This window comes from Thermobia domestica, chromosome 1 (genome assembly GCF_964235325.1).
Source record: "Thermobia domestica chromosome 1, izTheDome1.hap1.1, whole genome shotgun sequence".
Taxonomy (NCBI): domain Eukaryota; kingdom Metazoa; phylum Arthropoda; class Insecta; order Zygentoma; family Lepismatidae; genus Thermobia; species Thermobia domestica.
In genome coordinates this window covers 165,382,413-165,398,995 of record NC_137454.1, presented here as the reverse complement: position 1 = coordinate 165,398,995, position 16,583 = coordinate 165,382,413, and the positions used below count along the sequence as shown (strand labels likewise).

Below are 16,583 nucleotides of genomic sequence, written 5' to 3'. Positions count from 1 at the left end.
CCCCTTGGGGTTAGCATTTCGCAAAATTCCATCTTATCTTTCCCCACAAGTTCAGTGAATTGGATATTTCAAATTTCGGAGATTATTAACAGTTTTGAAGATTGATGAACGTCAAAAATTACTTCAAGGCCTCTTTTTCTGTTCTCATTTTGCTGTTCTACTAGCGTTTATAGCCTAGGATTCAAGAAGAACATGTGTAGAAAATTTGAAGTTACTTAGGCCCAATGGTTTTTAAAATCTACTAATGAGTGAGTCAGTGGAGTTTTTTTCTTTTATAAATTATAAGTAGATATCAGTATTTCTGTTCTAATCTAATACAATTATTTACCTAAACTGGTGGAAAAAATAACATGAACTGTTAAGATCCTTCCCTTAGCTTACCCCCGCTATTTTCAATTTTTGTGAACAACTTTAAGTGAATAATAAACAACATCAAAATTGTGGAAAGTAAACCAGCAGTATCTACAAAACGCTAATAAATAAACTAATAACCGCTTCGAACGTTTCCTTTTAGACTAGAAATGTATGTGCGCAGTTTATAACATCATAATTCTTGGGTATCCAAATTTATACACTATCAAAAGGCTTTGAAAACAATTTTAAGTTTATATAATAATGTGTTGGAGATATTAATTAGCTTACTTCCTTCTTTTTGATGTTCTTCATTGGCAGTCAGTCATTAAAATTTTAAAAACGCAGCTAAGGTTAGCGAGGGTCATTAACCTATATTAGACCAGTCATAGTATGAAAATTAGTTGAAAAAATCCTTATAAGCAAGGGACTTTGTAGATAGATGTATTAAGTTTCTTTGAAAAACATACTAAAAGTCCCCAAAAATCGCAAGTGTGCTGCGGCCGCCATATTGAAAAATGGCCGCCGCAAGATAAGAAATGGTTTTAAAGTTGCTATCAGTTTTTAAAAATACTTATAAGCATGGAACTTACTTTATAGATGCATTTTGTTAGAGTGAAAAGCATACTAAAAGTTGGAAAGAATTACAGGTGTGCAAAGGCTGCCATATTGGAAAATGGACGACACAATATGACATCTTAGTATGAACTTGTAACTAGAAGAAAACTTACAAGAATGGGACTTCGCAAATAGACGCATTCAGAGGTAGTGAAAGACAAGGTATACTTAAAGCCATCAGAAGTTGGAAGTGTGCTATAGCCGCCATTTTGGTAAATGGCCATTCTATTTTGAAAATTATTTTAAAGCTATCATCCGTTTGAAAACTCTTAAACATGAGTATTTGTGAATAAATGGCTTTAGTTATAGTGAAAAGCACAAACACAAAGGGCATCTCCAATGACTCCCTACTTTCTTGACCGGTGAGTAATAGAGTCGATATGGATATGTTGAGAGCCAATAGGCTCTATATTTCAAAAATACGTTGGTCTCGATGTCACAAAGTGAGATGTGTTCGAACAGGAGTCGAAAAACCGATCAACAGTACCGACAGTGTTGTGGTCACTTCTCGGGTCACCGTGCGCCAGTAGAAATGCTTCCGGTAGACATCTTTGGATCTATCCTATTCTCCTGACTCTGCTGCGTAATTCTATGCCGCGCACTACCTACGAAACCACAGAGATCCTGCAGGATCTTCACAAGAAGTGACGAGAACCAGCCCAGAAGCGCGGATTGTTTACTACTTGTGGGGGCGCGTGTCTCTGGTGACCGACGGGTCCCTCGGACAATGTGGGTATGGAGAAAACGTGTAGACACGCTAGTTTCCGAATATGCGAATCCTGATGTCACATTTGAATTTCTTCCAGCGTCAGAACCCAAAACAGCCAGACACTGCTGATCGCTCTCTGCTATTTCGAGGCATGAGTCAGCTGAGCTTGGTGTGTATGTATGAGTCAGGGAATAAATTGAACTTCGGCTCTCCCATAACACACTCCTAGCTACGAGCCTGCTGGATATCAACCAAGACCAAGAATGGGTTCCTACTAGAACCAAACCAAGCTCAGCTGACGCATGCCTTGAAATAGCCTAGAGCGATCTGGTTGTTTTGGGCCCTGACACTGGAGCAACTTCAAATGCAACATTGGAATTTGCATATTTGAAAACTAGCTTGCCTGCATGTTCTCCCCATATCCATATTGTCCGAGGTGCTCGTCGGTCACCGGAAACACGTGCCCCCACAAGTAAACAATCCATGCTTCTGGGCTGGTTCTTGTGAATACCTTGCTGGATCTCCGTGATTTAATGGATAGTGTGCGGCATGGAATTACGCAGCTGGGTGAGGAGATGAGGACATACTCAAAGATCTCCATCGTAAGCCTCTCTAGTGGCACACGGTAACCCGGAGAAGTGACTATAACACTGTCGGTACCGTCGACCGGTTTTTCGACACCTGCTCGAACACACTCCACTTTGCGACATCGAGACCAACATATTCGTAATCTACAGAGCTAACCGGTTCTCTACTTACCCCTATCGACCCTGGTACTCAGCAGTGAAAATGTTGGGAGTCAACAATGCTTTGGGTAGAGATGCCGAGAGCAGATATCCAAAGCAGGGGAAATATTTTTACTACACTTGTATGGTGGCGAACAACAAACATTGGACGATCTACGGCACTATAGGCAAAATAACATGATATCCAAACAACCTTTCAACATGACCTTTGACCTTCCACTACTACCTCCTACAAGTGACTCAGCTGTCCAACACTCGTATCGTGTGTACCTTCCGGTCCAGCTATTGAAACACAATAAATTGAACCCAACTGACTTGGGATGGGTACAGTTTTGGGAAATGACTTGCCTCCAGTGCAGATGACAAGGAGTCCAGCACCTCCAGAGTTGATGAAGTTTATTTCAGGTTTATGTCGATCTACATGCTATAAAAAATGTTACTGTAGAAACTCGGGTTTGTTATGTTCTGCTGTGTGTAAAAAATGTAAAGGACTTTCCTGTATGAACAATGTTAATACAAGTTATCTATTTTCTGATGACGAGGAAGATATATACTAAAAGTGGTGATTGACATAATTTGATTGCATTTGTTTTATTTGTAAAAACCAAGGATCTTATAAAATAGAGGATCTGCCCTTACAACAAAATCTTGAAGCCATACGTCACAGTTTCGCTCCCCTACTCTGCCCACTCAACCCAATAGGATCTCAATGTTTTGAGCCAACAATCGTGGCGTAAACGAAAGTAGCCAATCAGACGATGGCGGAAACGAGAGTAACCAAGCAGACGTGCCGATGGTCGGTTGATTTTTGGCTTCATGGATTTAATAGGATGACGATACATATGGGCAGATCCTCTATTTATAACATCCTTGGTAAAAACATCTGCTTTTCATTTATTTTATTTCTAATAAAAAATTTTGCAAGGTATATATTTTCAAAGGCCAATTGCACAGAAAGTGCAAAGGTTGCTTATATATATATATATATATATATATATATATATATATATATATATATATATCGTTCTGTATCTTGCAATACGTCGTATGTTAAAATTTGGGTATTTTAAGTTAACACCAGTATTGGATCTGGGGGCAGTTATTTCATCACCTGGCAAAGTATCGTATGTATCTGGCTAAAAAAAATGTATATAACATGTTTGTGTAAAATTTAATTTTCACTGATGCTGATGAGAAGAAAAAATATATCAGTACCCTTGATGTTCTACAGAAATAAAATGACTGTCATATTGTAATGCACCGCTATTATATAGCTGAGCGACACATTATAAAACACCCCTGAGGATGTTTTAAAAGGACACCGGTCCGTATCAGATGATATGGAAATCACAAAATCTAAAAAAAAAAAAAAATCGAATCGTTTTTGGATAAAAAAAAACTTGTATGAAATAAGAGTAAAGGAGACATTTTGTAAGTTAGGTAATATGGATTGTGAAAATATGTGTCTTTAAAATTTGTGAGCCTCGGATCGAACATCGACGCTATCCGAACTGTAGTTCGTATATAATATTGTGATTAAAATTAAAACCATAAGATAGTACAATGAATAATTTTTATAACGCAGAAAAATGGATAATTAGCTGGATGATGATGCCTACATGTATATATTGATGTGATCCTAGTGTCTTATTACTAAATTCAGCCCTTGACAGAATATAGTGATAAATGCAATAATAATAATAATAATAATAATGTGAGAATAAATATTGAAAATAAGTATAATTATATGTGATAAGTGTATGTTAATAATAATAATAATAATATGTAAATTGATGAAGAGGCTGATAAAAGAGTAACCGAATTAATCTCCAATAAAATATATCTAGCACAGTGATAATTGAATATCATCCAGTAAATAGTACAAGGAATCATATTCTGCATGTACGTCTGATATGGATAGTAGAAATGATAATATTCTTTACTGTGGAAGTCTTCATCAACACGCAGAACCTAAAATGTGAAAAACTATAAAGTGTAATAACCCTTCTACACTGTGGTGAAAGTAGGGCAGTACAATATTGCAATATACCAGAGGTAATACAAGAGGGTTTCTGTATTTTATTCATTATTGCTAAATGCATGTGTATAAAGAATTCATAATGTCTTCTAATTGTTTCATATTACAACATCCAGATTTCAATATGGCGAGCATGACACAATTGTGCTTTTGGGAGGATTTCAGTATGTTCTTCACTACCAGAAAATGCATCTATCCGCATAGTCCCATGCCTATAAGGCATTTCCTTTATTGATCACAACTTTAAAAACTTGGGTTTATTACGGCGGCCATTTTTCAATATGGCGGTTTAGCACACTTGTGAATTTTGGGGACTTTTAGTATGTTGTTCACAACAACTGAAACCATCTATTCTCCAAGTCCCATACTTATAAGGTTTTTTTTATACTAATCACAAAATTTTGAGCTAAAATGACTCGTCTAAAGTGGCAAATCTAGTGAGAATGTAGTCGTTCTAGCAATTATTCTATATTATAAAAATTAAACTTATTTCAACCTCAGAAATAACTTCTTTCTTCATTTAATATAGACGTTTTTCAAGTTTCAGTTATATGTCATGTGTTTTATATGATTAAAATTTAAATTTTAATGAATATGGAAGATAATATTTTATCAAAGAAAGAACAAACATTATGTTGCAACTTAGAGGATTTGCTCATGCTAGGTTCTCAACTTCATTACCAAATTAATTAGTTAAAGGGGGAGAAATATGAAGTAAACAAGTTCAAATATTACGAGGATGAAAACTGAAAATGAATTATTAATTTCTTGAATAAAATGAGAGTAACTGATATATAGAGAGTATTATTCCGTATAGGTAACATGAAGACAGAAAGGAAAAAGAAACAAGAGTTAAATGTTAGACCAGAATTGTTTAACTTCCCCTTTTCCCTTTAACAAATGTAATTCGATCCAATTGTACTTGGTTTCAGAGATCAGTATTTCAAATCTAGACAATATATTGAGAAATGTAAACAAGAATTTCACTATGTTTATGCAGCAAATAGGATATAAGATGCAGATAGGTAAATTATGCTGTTCTCTCTGTGTTACTTATGCAGTACCTTCATATCAAATCTCATGAAATCAATGGTAGATTTTATGATTACATTTAATCCTTTGATAGACAGACTTAAGTATGAGTTTGATAATACAATAGTATCAGTGATAATGGTTCAAATGAATAATAAGAATCACTGACTACTACTTAACTAGTGATGCTACTGAAAACCTTCATAGTTGCACCACATAAAGATTAGAAGAAACACTATTTCACCATAGAGATGCGTTATCCTATTTGGATAATGATCATTACTTATCCTAAAATATAGAAGTACTCACTTATATTGTTAATGTAATTTTTATTTGCTTACTTTGACTTGATGGCCTTGTTTGTAGTCCTATGAGTACTGCAATCGACACTAAATTAAATATACACCTTGTCATAGTCATTTGCTTCAAGCTTAATTCCATAGTTAACCTTCAGACGATATTATTCATTGCTTCTTTCCTGTAGTGCATAAAATCACTTCGAAACAAAGATAAGAAGCGGAAAGGCATTGTTTTTCGAACTACCAGCATAGTTGACTGTTCTGTTAATAACGATTTGGTGTCTACAACTGCGAATTTAAATGTTTAAAGCGTAGCTCAGTTCTTCATTGTTTAAGTTCTTTTTGCTTTGATAGCAGAATTATCGATATGAAATGAACGGGAAACATTAACTACTGTAGATTGTAAGTGGATTACTTACTTTTCTCTCATTGCTTTATAACATATTCTGCAAGCTATTTATTTGAAGTTAAAATGCAGAATTTACTCTTGTTACAAAGTCAAATTTTAAACACAAGCCATGAGATGTTGTGTAATTTTTATTTTTTCATTTCTTTCTTTGTTTCCATTAACATGTACTTTTCTAGTTCTTGAGGTTTATTAAATATCATGGATATGACGAAGACTTGTCGCTTTTTAAATGTTCTTCTATAATAAAATGATTCATGAAGAAATAATTGCTAACAGCTGCCAAAATACACAATCAGACAACCACTCTTAATTGTGTTTCCACATTACACAACACTGACTTAAAACAAGTACTTCTAGATTTGAAATCCAATTAATGAAACAAAATTAACAATCAAATAACAGGTTGCGTCTGAAGAAGTGCTGTAGAACTAATTGTGTTCAATTATATAATCAAATAATCACAAGACAACTGGAACAGCATACATTTGTTTCACAAACAATATCATAAAACGAAGCATACTATGCTAAGCTAACGAAACATGAAGTATAACAATTTAATCTAAACTAGCTTCTATTGGTATCTATGTGATGCTAAGAGTGAAACAAAGTTTAATATCCATACACATGTTACTGGAACAATGTTTGTATTTATGATCTTTGAGACCGAAATTAAATGTCTCACTACCGAAGGCAAATTCATGTTTTCGTCAATAATAACAGCATTTGTATTTAAATTAATGATTCTTCACCGGTATTCTACTTCTGCGTTTCAATTTCTGCTGAAGAGTACTTTTCTTTACAGAATAAAACTATTTTGTTTGCATACTCTTTGGTACTTTCCAAATTGCAATAATAGAGTAGCGATTCCTGTTTGATGATTTCCTTTAATAGATCAAACGTAAGCTCTAAAACGAGTTGGAATTACAGCGTCGTGGTACACAGATTTGATTTTAGTTTTTCTACAAAGAGATCTTTTGAAAATTGTTTTTGTTTTCTAACTTGAGCAGAATTTTTTCTTTTAAAAAATATTTTATCTATTAAACAATACAGAATCGTCCAATGGTTATTATATTCTAATATTAGCATTATTTCTATCCCTAAAAGTCTTTTTAAGAGGTCCAATTATTTGTCAAAGTTTCTGGAATTTAACAAATTATGTGCAAATAGTTTTTGGATATGAATTTCCAAGATCAAAATACTTCTTTCTTATGCTTTTTGTTTTTCAAGTACAAAACTGACTACATATCCTTGCTCATGTATGTGTAATGCCCCGGTATTCTGAATCTATACCGTCCATATCATATATTTTTATTTTGTGTTGTGTAGTTAAATTTTGTTTATTTGTATTTCTAAAAAAGTTCATTTAAAATTTTAATTATGTTTAGTGTTAAATATTTAGATGTGCGCAATGAGTTTTGTGGCCCGTATCATCCCTAGAAACAAAGATTAAAAGAAGAAAAACATGTATTAAATTAATGATTATCTGTTTTGATCTGAAAAAAAGTTTTGAACGTCTGAAAGAAAAGAGGAAAACTTGCTGAAGATAATTTAAAATTATTCTTGAATCTTATGATATAAACGTGCTGAAAATTATAATAAAATCATTCCTGAGAAGCTGTAACAGGTAACTTAATAATTAAGAAATAAAACAAGTTATTGTTAATTTTGAAGGTGGAAAGTAAAATAAAGAATGGCTATGAGGTAAGTAATCTTTGCTTGGGAAGCTAATCCTCCCGAAGTTTCTTTGGCCTATGTTTAGCAGAAGGGGTCCAGCTCTTTATTCTAAAAAATGTTACAATTTTGGTAATTTCTGTTCACATTCGGTTAGTTTAGGGTAGGGTTGGTTAGTTTAAGTTAGGTTAGGCTAGTTTAGGTTACGTTAGGTTAGTTTAGTTTATGTTATATTAGTGTAGAAGTCCCGCATAATTTCCCAAAAAATGACAGAATTTCGCTTTTTTCTACTAATATTACGTTAGTTTAGGTTAGTTCAGGTTAGCTTACGTTAGTTTATATTAGGTTAGGTTAGATTTGGTTACGTTATGTTACGTCTAAGTACTTGCATCACTCATTTCTCCTGTAAATTTTGTGTTTTTTGCGTGCTTCTGGACCCCTTGTACTAAACATACCCCGTTTCTTTTTTCACCTGATAATATGCACTCCTCGCTTATATACTGATATAATGACAAAATTTCAGTAATCAATGATTGGCCTCACATTTCAAAATTTCTTATAATTGTTGAATATACATATGGTACTTAAATTTACATAGAATATTCATAAACTGGCTACACATTATTGTAATGGAGCAATGTGTTCGCAAATGTAGTAATGGTTTGGAATAGGATTGGCCAAAATTTTCCGGAATCCGGATTCCGGAAATTTTGTTTTCCGGAATCGGAAAATTTACTTTCCGGAATTCAAAAAATCCGGGTTTCGGAAAAATTCCGGAATTCGGAAAAATCTGGAAATCGGAAACATTCCGGAATTCAGAAAAAATCCGGAATTCGGAAAAATTCCGGAATTCAGAAAAAATCTGGATTTCCGAAAAAATCCGGAATTCAGAAAAAATCCGAAATTCCGGAATTCAGAAAAATTCCGACATTTGGAAAAAATCCGGAATTTAGAAAAAAATCGGAAAATTCTGGAATTGGCCATCCCTAGCTAGTAGCTGTTAAAATAAAAACACAATAATGAATATATATACTGTATTAGTTTCTTGTAGTTGGATATGTCTTTATCACTTACGTAGACATTTGCTACTGCAGTTATTTACTGCTTTATGAGGAAGGTCTTATTTTCACAGACAAAAAAGTCACCGGTACGTCTCAAACATTATCGCGTTCCCACCTGCAGCTGCTCCAAAGCTCTGCAAACTACTTTTTAACCAGACGAAAGGCAGTGAAGGAAAAGAAATCTCAACAAATATTCTAATAATATTCGCTTATTGTCAACATACCTATGTACAGTAAATGCAAATTTATAATTTACGAAGTATACAATGTAATTGTTCAATAATTAACATAAGCAGACATTCATTAATTTCCACCCGATACCCGGCGCCTCCACCATGTAAAGATTTCTCGGGTAGAGCAATAAAAAGTACTCGGGATTTGGACTTTTCCCTTCACCTTTTTTTTATTACAAAAGTTTTATGTACACAAATTATAATAAGTATTCCTCTAATATTTAGGTAAGATTAGATAGGAGCCCGGTGACCAAGCGTCGTGGGCTTTGAGGTGAGGTACTCTCGGTGACCAAGCGTCGTGAGAGGGGTGTAGATTAGGTATCTCTCTTTCGGTGACCATGTGTCGTGAGAAAGAGGAAAGGAACCCGGTGACCAAGCGTCGTGGGTATAAGGATAGGTACCTCTCGGTGACCAAGCGTCGTGAGAGGGGTTTTAGGTGTTGTGATCAATCCGGGAAGATTGATGTTGGTCGAGGTGTGCAGGTCCTTTTTATTCTGTCTTATCGGCTTCCATCGTCGATTCTCGTCCTTCCGACTGTTGGCGATGGTGATCGACTCCTCTTCGGGATCGTCGTCTGCTTGTTTTTATTTATTTCTAACACATGCAGTTCACACGTGGTTATTCCCTGGTACGGCAACGTGGGGATCCTTACAATATTAATATAATAATTAATAAAACTAATAAGTGGGTGATTGATGACTCAGTGGTAGAGTTTTCATCTATGGTATTCTAACCCAGGACATGTCGGTTTTCGATGGCTAATTTTGTGTTCGAAAATTTTCCCGGTGATACTCTTGGTTCCCTTTCTTATATTTGTTCCATCATCACTCATTAACAAATTTAGTTTATCAAAATTCTATGGCCATATATTCATTCTGTCCGTCAGTGAAACAAACAGTCTCAAAAACTATCTGATGGATTACCATCAATTTTGGCCATGATGTACAGAGTCAATAGTTAAGAATCGAGTTCCCTGATGAATGTAATATTCAAACCGGAAGCGGTACAAATCAACCATTTCCGGTTTTAACGTTAATCATTATATAGTAAATATGGTAATAGATAGCGAGAAGCGGTTTCCAGTAATCGACATAGCTATATAACATTCATGTAGATAGAATGTTACCCAATTTGTGCATCTGCTGAAAATAATGAGCTTAGGTATTTAGAGAGCATTTTCCGCTTTAGAAAATGTGTGCTTGGTAAAGAATGTAGAGAATTAGCTGAGTCAGGCACGTAGCTAGAATATGGTAATAGGAAGGGGGTTCTGTCACGAAATACTGTGGTTATTTACCAGGGGCTCAATCATTCTAAACTATTTTATTGGCAACATATATTGGTTCTTTTAGCCAAGATTTCTAATGGGGGGATGATATGAAATACTGTGGTTACACACCAGGGGCTCGATCAATCTAAATATTTTACTGACAACATACCCATATTGATTGGTTAGGACAATAAAATGAGGATATGTTAGTAAGTATTTTAATAAGAAGCTATGAAGAAATCTCGAGTAAAAGAATATAAAAAAGTATTGAAAAAGATATAGTCTTCCGAGGTCATTCGAACGGTGTCGAGAATTTTGCGCCTGGGAAATTTGCGCCCTACCTCAAGAACAGGGAAAATTGCGCCTGCGGTGTACCTCCACCGGGAAGTTTGAGCCCTGCGAAATAAAAGAACCTATTCGAGCTTACGCATTTGCTCGGAGGGGCTGACATTACAGCATAAACAATCCTCCCCCCACAACCATGCCATTTGTGATTTATTTTCATTGTGGCTATATAAGGGGAGAATAAACTTCAATATAAGCCAAAAGAACACAACGGATCAACGCAATCACTGCTTCTTCCAGAGATGATTTTGGGGGAACACTGGCCTCCCCTGAGCTCTCAGAGTGCCCCCTCGGAGGAGACCAAAATAATACGTCTATAATATAATAATAAATAGAATAGTACCAGCAGTGACCCCCCTCCGGAATACTAAGTGTGCTCCCCGGAACTTTTTTTCTGAAAGAACGACTGAACGCAATTGTGTGTTTGAAGTGTAATTCCAGCAAGTATACACACTGTACATAGTTTTCTTGATAATATTACTGACCTGATTTTGCATTCACTTTACATTTTCTTTTCTATATTTTGTGTCCTGAAAAACCAAACAACTCGCAAGGATTGTGAACAGAGATATCTGGGTAGAGCCAAACAGCCTTTTGTAGATTAAATTACACTCTTTGATTATATTAATAAATAATTATATATCAGTCATTTATACTTTTATTGTAAATTTTGTAGTGTAATGAAAAATTGTATTTGTATGGATTGCCCTTTAGTGAACTAAAATTGTATTTTTTTTCATTTGTTCGGAATATTATAACGGATGAAGTAACTCACTGAGACGATGAGAGGCAAGCCTAGTTCAAGTGTGAGTGGAAGTTACTTTACACAATACAAAAATAAGTTGAATTGTAGGGCGCTAACATCCCAGTGCAAATATATAGCCGGCGCATTTTTCTCTCTTTTTGGGGTAGGGCGCAAATTTCCCGGGCGCACAATTCTCTCATTCAAGGAAAATATAATGACCGTGAAGTTGACAAGCCACTTATGTCAGACCCCAATTTAGTGCTACGTTAGTGTTCGATAGTGACGCAAATCGTTAGTACTCCACAGATAAAGTGTGCTTTTTAAATAATGGATATAAGTCTTTTAACTGCATGCCAACACGCCCACTTCTAAGAATCATCTCAAAAATAAGGTTTACCGTTAGAGCCAGTAAGTGCTCATTAGTGCCATTAACATTAACGTTAATGCCTCCATCGTACGGCCCTTTGAGTAATAATAACACCACGCTCTTTGCTAGAGTCTCAATGCGTCCCTATATTCTCGCGAACATAATGCGCAATGTGGATGTCCCCTGACCAGTGTTGGGCAAAATCAATTGAAATCAATTGCAAATGATCAATCAATTGAAAGTAATTGCTCTGAAAATCAATTGCAATTGATTTCAATTTGTAATTGACAATTAATTTCAATTGCAATTGAATTCAATCATAAAATTTGCAATTAAATTTTCGTCAATTGTTAATTGTTAATTGGTCTCCAGGCAATTGAAACTTTTAATTGTTAATTGTCAATTGACAATTGAAACTTGTAATTGTTAATTGTAATTGTTAACTGCAATTGAAATCAGCAATTAAATATGAAGATAAGAAGATGTGTGTATATTGTATTGTCCACTTGTTACTGTTTTACATATTTCAAATAAGGTACTTATAAGAAATGCTGGATACCTACCATCCCTTTCCCCCCTGGGAAGAAAGCCGTGATACTAACAAGGGAACCTTCCGAAAATGATAGTTGCAGTGAAAGATATGGCCTATGCCTATTGAAAGAGCTGTAACAGAGATGAGCATTCCCAAAAAATTAGCTGCCCATAGCAATAGGTTCAAGAAATATAAGGGGTGGAAGTTCGGGAAACAGCAAGGTTGGACAAGGGGAAAAAGTGCAAATTCCGAAAAAAAGGGGGGCACGGCAAAATACAATGCTGACAAGTGATGTATAGAAAGAGACTTGCCACAATAGGGAACAAATGAAGGCCACCAGTGGGGTTAACAGAGTTGCCAACTGCAATGAAAAGTACATGTTTTGCAAAGAGCACTATATGTAGTGAGTACAATATTCAGTGTCATGTAGAACATAAGATATGACGTGTATAATCAGTGGTACAATCTAACAAAAGAGAATAGAAAAAACAGCAGTACGAAAAATACGGAAAAGACGAAGTTGGCCATAATGCGCCACACTTGATCACGAGCTGTGCATATTAGAATGAACAAAACAAGAAGCATCAACTATGCAGGAAACCGACGTACCTAGAGTCGAAAAGAAAAACGAGTTCCAAAGTTGGCAGCACTGGCCATGAAAATCCAGACAAGTCTAATATAGTTAGGCCACTCGCTTCACAAAAAGATAATTCCGGCAAGGGGCATTATCCTTCGCATCATTTGTACATGCTCGTCCACATTGTGCCTGCAATTGTTCGATGAGACAATGGTCCAAACAGAAGATTCATTTGCAGTGAGCACAGCGGAATACTGCCAATCCGTCATACATGGTACAATGATCGCCTATGAATGTCTCGAAACAGTACTCTAGAGGTGTCGGACCCTTTGGTGGTCTTTCTATCACATATCCACACCAGTAGAAAGCAAACATAATCAAAGGCTTCTGCTGTGTGTTGCTGTCTGCAGTACTATCACCGCCTATATGATGTATCAAAAGTGTCCCACCTAACACTGCGACTGAAATAGTTTCATAGCGAAAAAAAAATGTGACACATCCAGTTGTGCAGGAATGTGCCCATGTCAGCGGGCGAGAAACTTCTGTGAGACGCAAGTGCCCCCAAGCCCCCCATCATAGGGTCCCAGGGGCCAACTTCAAACTTTCAAATAGCACAATCGGTCGAGTTATATTTCTTTCGATAAATCATGGAATATGCAACAACGCATATCAGAAATATTTACTATATGGGATTTCAAAATGGCCGCCAAAATATCTGCTTGGTGACAAGAACAACTTGCATTTTTGGCGGCCATTTTGAAACCCGTGCTTCATATGGCAAATGTTTCTTATAGGCGGTGTTGTATCTATCCAGAGAAATATCATCCGCCCCCTGTTACCATTTGAAATGTTGCGGTTGACCCCTCAAGCCTTATGATGGGGACCCTGAGGACTTGCTTCTTACAAAATTTTCTTGGCCCTCGACATGAGTGCAATTGGATTTGCAACATCTCTTTTCGCTTCGCAGCAATTTGAGATCACAATGTTCGATGCCATGTTAAGACACAACATATATTTGTGGCGGCCATTTTGAAAAACATGCTTCATATAGCAAATGTTTTCTATATGTGTTGTTGCACATTCCATGATCTATCGAGAGAGGTACCACTCGGTCCCTGTTGCCATTTGCAAATTTGAAGTTGGTTTCTGGGGCCCTATGATGGGGATTCAGGGGGCACTTGCTTCTCACAGACATTTATCATCCCCTGACATTGGTACATTCCTGCACAACTGGATCCGTCACATTTTTGTTCGTTTCTCAAATCTTTCAGGTCACAAAGTTTGGTGGGACACCCTGTATATTCCCACATACGACCCAACCATGACATAATGTTTACTTATATTATAGGTTGTTGGCTCAACCCAAACATTTCATGTTTCCCGACTTGGCATTGCCTCAATCACTCTAGCATAGATGCATTCCGACTGATGCCTGTTGCCGGAATTTTCTTTTTGTGAAGCGAGTGGCCTAACTATATTAGACTTGTGTGGATGTTCATGGCCAGTGCTGCCAACTTTGGAACTCGTTTTTCTTTTCGAATCTAGGTACGTCGGTTTCCTGCATAGTCGGTGCTTCTTGTTTTGTTCATTCTAATATGCACAGCTCGTGATCAAATGTGGCGCATTATGGCCAACTTCGTCTTTTCCGTATTTTTCGTACTTGTTTTTTCTATTCTCTTTTGTTAGATTGTACTACTGATTATACAGCCATATCTTATGTTCTACATGACACTGAATATTGCACTCAATTCATATAGTGCTCTTTGCAAAACATGTACTTTTTATTGCAGTTGGCAACACTGTTAACCCTACTGGTGGCCTCCATTTGTTCCCTATTGCGGCAAGTCTCTTTCTATACATCACTTGCCAGCATTGTATTTTGCCGCCCCCTTTTTTTCGGAATTTGCACTTTTTCCCCTTGTCCAACCTTGCTGTTTCCCGAACTTCCACCCCTTATATTTCTTGAACCTATTGCTATGGGCAGCTACTTTTTTGGGAATGCTTATCTCTGTTACAGCTCTTTCAATTGGCATAGGCCATATCTTTCACTGCAACTATCATTTTTGGAAGGTTCCCTTGTAAGTACTTTTTAAATATATTATGTTTATGGTTGTACCCCCTCGAAAGAACTCTATATGCCCGTCATGCATACAATAGGAATGAGCACGAGTGAGTTCGAGCGAGTTTTCTTTAAAACTCGACTCGACTCGAAGCAGACATCTTTGAGTTCGACTCGAGATCTCGGCTCGAAAAATTACTCCCAACTCGACTCGAATTCGGATCGAGTTTCCAGTCGAGTCGAGCCAATTCGAGCTAAATCCTTTGTGTAGTTCCAAGTACTACTATCTTCAAGTATCCTACATAGACAATATAATTATCAATGATACTACTACTACTACTATAACTAATTATTATTATAACACTGTGTACTTGTATAAACATGGAATATAGGCGGTTTGTATCGGAATACTAAAAATTAGTTGACTGTCGATCTCGGTAGTCAAGAAATCTTCAGGAGGCAAGGACATCGGTCACGAGGTTCTTGGTTTGAGTTCAGGAGGAGCAAGTATTCGGGCTCGAGCCAAAAATTGTTAGAAGTTATGGGACTTCAGCCAAACATGTTTAAAACTGCTCGACCCGGGTTTAGAGTTGTCAACGACTCAAGCGGCTCGCTCACAGCTCATTCACTTATCGAGCCGAACCGAGAAGTGAGCCTAGCCAACAGCTCATTCAACCGAGCCAGCTCGACCCGATGGCTCACACGAGTCGAACCGAACCGAGCTGATTGCTTACCCCAACCGAGCCGGTTCGAGCCATTGGCTCAGTTAAGCTGACTCAAACCCAGCCTATGGACTCGTTTCTACGGAGCTGGTTCGAGCCATTGGCTCCAATCGAGCCGAGTCAATAACTCGTCTTTACCGAGCCGGTTCAAGCCATTGGCTTAATTGAGCCCAGTCGATGCGTAATCCCAACCAAGCCAACTCAAGCTGTACGCTCAGTTGAACCGAGCCGGGCCGGTTGACATCACTATTCCGGTTGGGCTTCTACTTTGGCTAAAAAATTGGACCATGCAGTTCTCAGCCTTGATGGTAAGAACTACAAAAAATGATATAAAATCTTTAGTTTTACGTCCCACGGTTATGCCGGTTAGGCTAAAGGAGACGGTGATGATGGGAAATGAATGAAATGAAGAAAGTGGGAGGAAACGGGAGAACATCGAGAAAATCCACGAGCACGGTGTTTGTCCACCACGAAGTCCAAACTGCGCGCGCTGGGATCGAACCAGGGACCTCAAGCACCGGAGGTGAACGCTCTACCACTGACCCACCGCACCCCCTGGTAAGAACTACAGTATATACTTATATTGGTACTCACTTCGTCATTAACTTGTTCCACCACCAACGAATTTTGAGGTACTTTGTTTTGCATCTTTTGTGCGTGTTTTGTGTCGCTTTGTGCGCCTATTCCCACATTTTGTGCATCACCGGAAGTGGGTCAAAATGGGCCTACAAATATGGCGGAACAAATTATTGCTCTTCCGCCACCAATAAATTTCGAGGTCGTTTCCTTCACATCGTTTTGT

At 37.0% G+C, this 16,583-nt stretch overlaps 1 protein-coding gene across 1 annotated transcript in view; it reads right to left on the bottom strand.

Moving 5' to 3' along the window:
* Positions 1 to 6,067, bottom strand: part of LOC145666757 (salivary endonuclease-like) — a 45,176-nt gene extending 39,109 nt beyond the window's left edge. Inside the window, exon 1 of the mRNA XM_081734313.1 lies at positions 5,836 to 6,067. Coding sequence (XP_081590439.1) covers positions 5,836 to 5,935 — 100 coding nt within the window. The 5' untranslated portion in view covers positions 5,936 to 6,067. The remainder of the gene's footprint in view (positions 1 to 5,835) is intronic.
* Positions 6,068 to 16,583: the final 10,516 nt, after the last annotated feature.